At 51.5% G+C, this 7,853-nt stretch overlaps 2 protein-coding genes across 2 annotated transcripts; both read right to left on the reverse strand.

Annotated features, from left to right (window-relative positions):
• Window positions 1–1,118: 1,118 nt before the first annotated feature.
• On the reverse strand, window positions 1,119–5,764 carry LOC100904017 (uncharacterized). Its single transcript, XM_003738352.1, has 2 exons — window positions 3,465–5,764; window positions 1,119–3,333 (listed from the first exon to the last, which is right to left on the reverse strand). The coding sequence occupies exons 1-2, from the start codon at window positions 5,762–5,764 to the stop codon at window positions 1,119–1,121; spliced, it is 4,515 nt and encodes a 1,504-aa protein (XP_003738400.1).
• A 597-nt stretch (window positions 5,765–6,361) lies between these two features.
• LOC100904162 (uncharacterized) lies at window positions 6,362–7,834 on the reverse strand. Its single transcript, XM_003738353.1, has one exon. The coding sequence runs from the start codon at window positions 7,832–7,834 to the stop codon at window positions 6,362–6,364; it is 1,473 nt and encodes a 490-aa protein (XP_003738401.1).
• Between the last annotated feature and the right edge of the window lie 19 nt (window positions 7,835–7,853).

Here is a 7,853-nt window from a genome sequence, read left to right on the forward strand (position 1 = left end):
GGACGGCTAAGTTTCTTCTATTCGAGATCGCAAGTCCTCTTTCCTAACATTCGACCTTTCCCTTGACCGTTTAGCAGGACATAAGAAAGCTCCGAGCCGCGTTTGCCCATCCAAACTCTAGAAACCGTGAATCGACAGTATCGTGTTGGAATCGGGAAAAGTTAGTTAGATCTCGACTCTCGAGTCATCACGCCTCCCAAAGGAACCAGATTGAGCCGGTCAACGAAGAAAGCTGCGAAGAGGAAGGCATCTCGGGAGGTAGAAACTGAAGGAGAACGACAATTGAGGTTGGCAGAACGTCGGGAGAGCCACGAGAGTGAAACCGAAGATCAACGGCAGAACAGACTAGAAGCTGATCGCGCTCGGAGCTCAACTACCCGCTCCAGTGAATCAGACACCCGGCGAGAAGTCAGAGTGGAAGCTGACCTTGCTCAGACTGCTTCCACTCGCGCCTGCGAATCAGAAGCTGAGCTAGAAGCCAGACTGGGAGCTGACCGCGCTCCGACTGCTTCCGCTCGCTCCCGCGAATCAGAAGCTGAGCGGACATCTAGAGTGCAAACCGATAGGCAGCTTCACGAGCCGGGACGACCGGAGGACGGAAAACACTGACGATGCTATTGATGAGATCGTCTCTCGGTCGATCGCTCGCGGATCATGCGAATTTCGACGGAAACCCGAAAGGACTGACGATGCCTTCGGAGTCTCGCGCACGCTACTGATAAGATGGCGGAGCTCCGCTGCGGCTGGCTGAGAGAGCTGCCATCGGACGTGCTGCCGTCCACATTCTGGCTGCGATCACCGCGAGCGAACGAAGAGCTGACGACTGCTCTCCATCATTTATTGAACAGAAAGGTGTTCCGGTATGGGTCATTGGTACAGTATGTACGACTCGCGCTTCGAGACGCGACACTCCCGGCCGGATTTGTGAAACAAATTCACTGATCTCTCTGCGTTCAGAATGAGAAAAGGTGTGGGCTCCCCGCGCACATGTTCAAAGAGTTGCCGAGTGTGTTTGTCTCATGATTTGATTTGTATGCGTGTTCACTATTAAGCGGGCAGGCAGGGGGACTCCATTTGTCCAGGGACGGCCTTGAAGCGACGACAAGTCGTACATTTCGCTATGACGTCTTAGTGAGGCGTCTGGCCTTCAGGACCAGATAGCGCCTTCTGAGATTGTGTAGAGTGCCGACGATTCCACCGGAATGGAGGCATTCCCGCGCGTGTATATTGAGAATTAGTAGCTTTACGGCGGGTTCGTCGGAGGGTAAAAGAATCGGGTATATCTCATCGTACGTGAACGATTCGGCTCTCTCAAGGCGAGTCCTGCTACGGATAAACCTGTCTTCACTGAAGAAAGGGCTGTATTTGAAAAGGGAGCTGGTTTTCGGCACGCTTTGGCATTCGGAAGAGTATTCTATCGGGAAACGCCTTTGCTGGATTCTCCTGATCAGGTCGTCTCGTGACAACACGAATTCCTCCGTAGATATAGTTAGTAGATTGATTGGCGGATCCCTTCCCGAATTCATGGCCGTTTGTCCCAAGCTTCCCTGTTGGTCGAGTCTAACTCGGGTCTGACAGAACTTCTGGGCGACTCTTCTGGTGAATGCCCAAATTCTGACTATCTTGGGCCAGCTGTTCGTCCGGCTGATTAAGGACAGTTCATCAAAGAGATGTTCCTGCGGAGCCGAGACGGTCATCATGCAGATCTCTTCGATACGTTCCGCATCTGTTTCTGTTGTGGCTCTGGGTGTGTTGAGTGGGTGAAGGCTCGGATCTTTACCAAAAGGTTCCAGCCATGGCGGTCCTTTGAGCCACATGAGTTTCGTTGCTTCCTCGTTAATGTCCATGGCCCTGCTAAGTATATCAGCTGGGTTGTCTGAGGATTTGACGTAAGACCAGTCCGATGGGCGGGACGAACTCAGTATTTCTCTTGTTCGGTTAGCCACGAATGTTTTCCATTTCGCATTGGAGTCCCGTAGCCAGCCCAAGCAAGCGGCGTTGTCAGTATAATAGAGCTTCCGCGCTGGTTGGGGAATCAAGTAATTGCCCACCCTTAGCGCAATTCGGGCTGCCACGACCGCTCCCTGGAGTTCGAGTCGGTGTATCGTCTGCTTGCTCTTTAGTGGTGAAACTCTCGCCTTTGACATCAGAAAGGAAACCTTCGCAGGACCGCTTGAGAAAATATCTCGTACGTAGCAGACACAGCCGTACGCCGAAAGACTCGCATCAGAGAACGTATGTAATTCCCTGACCGCCAGATTCCTATCGTCGGTTTTCAAGGGACGTGGTACACTGAGACTGCTTGACCTTTCGATGCACTCGCGAAATCGAACGAAGTCGTCCAGGTCGTCGCCCTCGAGGTCTTCATCCCAGTCTCTGGCTTTCTTCCAGAGCTTCTGTAGGAGAATCTTCGCTGATACAGTAGAGGGCGACATTATACCTAGGGGGTCAAACAGCTGGGCGAGAGCCTTCAGTAATATTCTCTTCGAGGCTCGATCGGACTTCATCTCGACGAGCGCCTTCTTGGTAAAGACGCCGAGCGAGTCTTCCCTTTGGTTCCATTTCACTCCAAGGAGTTTCGCATCTGTTTTCTCGCAGGTCACATTTACGTCAGGAAACGGTACGGTGAGCGGTATGATATCCGCAAGAGCGCTCGAATTAGTTGACCATTTCCGAAGTCGGAATTTGCCTGCGTAAAACATTTCAAAAAGTAGCTTGATCTTGTGAGAGGCTTCGTTAAGAGAGTCTCCACCCGAGAATACGTCGTCCATGTAGTAGGAATCGATTACTTCATTTGCTAACGCAGATTTTTGTGTGTCCTCCGCTGCTTGTGACTCCAGGAGCAGTTTGATAGTTTGGCAGAACAAGAAAGGGGAGCAAACCAAACCGAAGTCCAGAGATGTGTTCCAGAATTCTTGCCATCGAGCCCTCGGGTTTGTGGAGATTCCGAGGGGCCACAGAAAACGGAGAAATGTCCGATGGTCGGGGTTTACTTTGATTTGGAGGAATGCTTTCTCCACATCCGCCGCTACAGCGTATTTGAAGCGTCTAACGTGTATCAGTACTTTGAGTATATCGGGAAGCAAACTGGGTCCCTGATGGAGGACATCGTTCAATGATGCCCTGTCCGCTGATCTTGCAGATGCGTCTTTAACGATTCTTGACTTCTTCCCTGTCGGGTATTCGGGGGAAGACTTAACGATCGCCTGGATCGGCAGATAATGTGCCGGCTCCCCATCAATTCGTGGCGGAGCCGGCTCCGCGTAGCCATTGCTGATGTATTCCGATATTTCCTTATCGATGGTTCCGATCGTGTCTTGATCGTTCGCGAGACTGTTTAACAGTCTGATCAATCTAGATCTCGTGAGCGATTCGTTATCCCCTAGCGTTTCGAGATTGTTGCGAAAAGGGAGAGAACGGAAAAGCGTCCATCCGCTAGTTTTCTCGTCGTTCTTCTGTGATGCTTGATCAATTCCTCATCCAGCTCGTCTATTTCGTTCTGATTTTCGTTTGGACTTTCGATGCCCAGAGTTTCAGAATTCCAAAGGAAGTCTATATCTTTAGTCAATGGTTCTTCTTCGACCGGAGAAACCCTCGACTCTTCGGGTCTCCATGGCTGGATGAGACTGAAGGCGCACAGGCTTGGTGGGCGTGTGTCCGACTCTTTCACGACCCCACCGTAGAAGAACCAACCGAATTGGGTATTGAAAGCTGATAAACCGTCGAGGAGTCTTTTCTGCTCTTTCTCGATTTTTGGTAAGATATCTGCACCCAGCAGAATCTCTATGGATAAGTCCTCGCCATCTCCGCCGAGATCCGCGCTTGGCGTTAAGCCATAGGTCTGCTTAACCAGCGGTAGAACCGACTTTGAGATTTCGGCTATCTCGAGACACCTGACGGGTATCACGACTTGCGGAGAAAAGCAGCTCTGTAGAGAGAGTTCGTATATCTGGAAGCGTTGGACATCAGAGACATTACCTCCGATGGAGCCGAGGGACAGAAGCGTTGAGTCTGTCGGCTTCGCGGCTAAGTCGGAGATTGTTCTCTTGCTCACATATGACCTATGGGAGCATGTGTCCAAAAGGATTCTGACTTTTTTCTTCCTGTTCCCGAAGTGTGCCCAGACGAAGCCTGTTGGAAGGAGCGTCGAGCCTTCGAGCGCGTCCACGCTGGAGAGAATGGTGGTAGTGACGTCACACTGACTGACTGACGGCGAGACTTTGTCTTGTTTTGGACACATGAGAGGGTAATGTTTGTGTGAACAAATCGAACACCGAACGTTCGCTTTGCAGTTGACGGCTGAGTGATTCAATCGTAGGCAACGGAAACACGCCCTCTTACTCGATACTTTCTCTTTACGTTCTTCTAGGGTAAGTGGCGCTTTGCAGTTTCTGCTGAGGTGGGATGCCTCACAGAAAACGCAACTGTACATGTGTCGTCCCGCGGGGACGGTGCGGCTTGTGTTTATGACGGTCGAGCTGAAGTTGGCCGACTGATGTTCGAACCGAGCCGGCTTGTAGTTAGATTGAGAATCATTCGAGGAATAGGGAGTTGGACTCCGGTATCTCGTCGAGCTGTCCGCAATCTTCCGGTGGATTTTCACCTGCCGCTCCAGAAAATCTATCAGTACCTCCAACTCACAGCGGGAGTCACCGCTTTTCCGTAAATCCTCGTAAATGTCAAGAAACTGAAGTTGTAGTGAACGCGGGAGTACTCGAATTAGGTTGTGTACGAGGAATGTGGAGAGCCCGTCGATCCTTTTCCCGAGAGCCACGAGGGCTAGAACGTTTTGAGAGAGAGTCGAGTGAAAATGTCTCAACTTATCTGGGCGATGGAGATCCTTGGCGTTGAATAGTCCGCTAATCTCCTTCACATGTTGTTGCTCGGCATCTTGTTCGTCACCGTAAACGTCGTGAATCCTCTTCAAGGCAATCTCGTATTGGCTCTCACAGAAACTTATATGCGCTATTTCCTGTCTCGCTGGGCCGATGAGGCTTTCTTTCAGCTTTGCGAACTTCTGAATCACGGGTATGTCTTTGCTGTTCACGTACGATTCGAAGAGCTGGGACCATTCACGGAATTGTTTGAAATTCCCATTGAACTTCGGCGTACGCGGGGATTTCTCCTGAACCACCTTCACTATCATCGGGAGGCTTGACACATTTGTCTCCGGGCCTCGCTGGTCACCGGGATCCATCTGGGGAGTCGAAGCTCTCTGATCATCCGCATCCGGCTGGATGCATTGGTCATCGGCGCTCGCACCGCCAACGGAATGTTCACTACGATCCGCCAGTGAGGCTTTCTGCAAGTCTTCGAGATCGCTTTGGGCGCCGATCACCATTTCTTCAAAGAAAATCACCCGATCGTAATCCTCCACCAAATCCGAAGGGTTGAGTTTTCGCATCAGGTCCGCAATTTCTGTGTCGAGTGTTCGCAGCTCTGACTCGGAACGCTCCAGCATTGTTGCGTGGAGTTTCGCGTGACGGCGAATGTTTTCCGGGGGGTTCTCGCACAACAGTTTTATCCTGTCGACCCGATCTTCCAAACTATTCCTAACCAGAGTACGTCTGGCAATCTGATCTTCGAGGATTTTCTCGTACTTTTGCCTAGTTTTCCAATGTACTCTCGAGGCGCCAGGTGTAGCTGAAGCCCTCGAGCTACCGCATTGATGGGCATCTATTTCGGCTTGGGAATTTCCCGGATCTTCGTCGGGTTCCTCCATCTCCGGAATGGCGATGTGTTTCGGTTTTTCTTCGTTGCTCATGGTCGATATGACGAATCGATTCGATCACTAGCTGACGGCGTGGCCTGCTGAACTGGTTCCAACGCGCAAGTTCTTCTGAAGTAACTTCTGACACCAAATGTCACGAGCCGGAACGACCGGAGGACGGAAAACACTGACGATGCTATTGATGAGATCGTCTCTCGGTCGATCGCTCGCGGATCATGCGAATTTCGACGGAAACCCGAAAGGACTGACGATGCCTTCGGAGTCTCGCGCACGCTACTGATAAGATGGCGGAGCTCCACTGCGGCTGGCTGAGAGAGCTGCCATCGGACGTGCTGCCGTCCACATTCTGGCTGCGATCACCGCGAGCGAACGAAGAGCTGACGACTGCTCTCCATCATTTATTGAACAGAAAGGTGTTCCGGTATGGGTCATTGGTACAGTTTGTACGACTCGCGCTTCGAGACGCGACACTCCCGGCCGGATTTGTGAAACAAATTCACTGATCTCTCTGCGTTCAGAATGAGAAAAGGTGTGGGCTCCCCGCGCACATGTTCAAAGAGTTGCCGAGTGTGTTTGTCTCATGATTTGATTTGTATGCGTGTTCACTATTAGCTTTGCCGACTAGATGCCCTACTGGCTAGCGTTCTCGGCTGGACGTTGAGATGGTTCGTCAATCGGAGCACTCTCGAGTTTATAAAGCAGCTGGATTGGTCGGTTGTAGGTCTTCCCATTTGCGCAGCGTATAACGCAGGATCGCTTCTTGCCGTCTGTCGAGTCCCCTCCGTAGAGTGACATAATCCGGCACAGTGGCCAGGTCGCTCTATTCGGGCTTTCATCGAAGAGCAGACAAACGTCGCCGGGAGCGAATTCTGTAGATTTGCAAGGGTTTCGGGTGTGCATCGACCTTAACTGTTGTAGATACTCCGATCGGAAACGTTTCCAATATGCGCTTAGGATATTTTGTAGATAAACGTGCCTCTGTAAGAGTATGACGGCGTTCGAGTCTTCTCTACGGACCTCCTTCAGATCTACAGTCGGCAGACGGGTCGTAGCTCTGTAGCCGAACATCAGGTCGGCGGGAGTAAGAGCCCGGATGTCATCTGGCGTTGTGCTTACCGGCGTAAGCGGCCGACTGTTAACCATAGCTTCGATGTCCGTGAGAATGGTCTCGAGTTCGCGAAAGAACGGGACTTTACGGCGCAGAACTTTCCTGAGGGGCCGCTTCACGACCTGAATCAACCGTTCATGAACTCCGCCTCTCCAAGGGCTTTTCTCGGTGATGAAGGACCATGTAATTTCCTTTGAGTTCAGCCACGAGTTCACATCGGGGCTTTGGAGGTGCCTGAACATGATTCTAAACTCCCGCGCGGCTCGTTTGAAGGTCAGCCCGTTATCTGACAACATTCGGACGACTGTCGGGAAGCGGTTGACGAATCTGCGGAATGCCAGGAGGAATTCAAAGGTGGTCATATCCAGGCACAGCTCCAGATGCACTGCACGGATAAGGCAACATGTATACAGGAGCAGATACCCTTTCCGAGTTTTGCCATTCTCATCCTTGTACGCTAGTGGTCCGGCAAAATCGACTGCCGTGGTTGACCATGGGATATCGTGATCCACACGGAAAGCGGGCAGGCAGGGGGACTCCATTTGTCCAGGGACGGCCTTGAAGCGACGACAAGTCGTACACTTCGCTATGACGTCTTTAGTGAGGCGTCTGGCCTTCAGGACCAGATAGCGCCTTCTGAGATTGTGTAGAGTGCCGACGATTCCACCGGAATGGAGGCATTCCCGCGCGTGTATATTGAGAATTAGTAGCTTTACGGCGGGTTCGTCGGAGGGTAAAAGAATCGGGTATATCTCATCGTACGTGAACGATTCGGCTCTCTCAAGGCGAGTCCTGCTACGGATAAACCTGTCTTCACTGAAGAAAGGGCTGTATTTGAAAAGGGAGCTGGTTTTCGGCACGCTTTGGCATTCGGAAGAGTATTCTATCGGGAAACGCCTTTGCTGGATTCTCCTGATCAGGTCGTCTCGTGACAACACGAATTCCTCCGTAGATATAGTTAGTAGATTGATTGGCGGATCCCTTCCCGAATTCATGGCCGTTTGTCCCAAGCTT

The sequence above is a fragment of the Galendromus occidentalis genome, unplaced genomic scaffold (genome assembly GCF_000255335.2).
Source record: "Galendromus occidentalis unplaced genomic scaffold, Mocc_1.1 scf7180000075896, whole genome shotgun sequence".
Lineage (NCBI taxonomy): Eukaryota > Metazoa > Arthropoda > Arachnida > Mesostigmata > Phytoseiidae > Galendromus > Galendromus occidentalis.

Bases quoted from the DNA above. Each gene is read 5' to 3' on its own strand.
- LOC100904017 (XM_003738352.1), bottom strand. From the start codon at position 5,764: ATGAGCAACGAAGAAAAACCGAAACACATCGCCATTCCGGAGATGGAG. The intron at 3,334-3,464 runs GCATCACAGAAG...ACTGTTAAACAG, and splicing joins CTGGATGAGGAATTGATCAA to TCTCGCGAACGATCAAGACA.
- LOC100904162 (XM_003738353.1), bottom strand. From the start codon at position 7,834: ATGAATTCGGGAAGGGATCCGCCAATCAATCTACTAACTATATCTACG.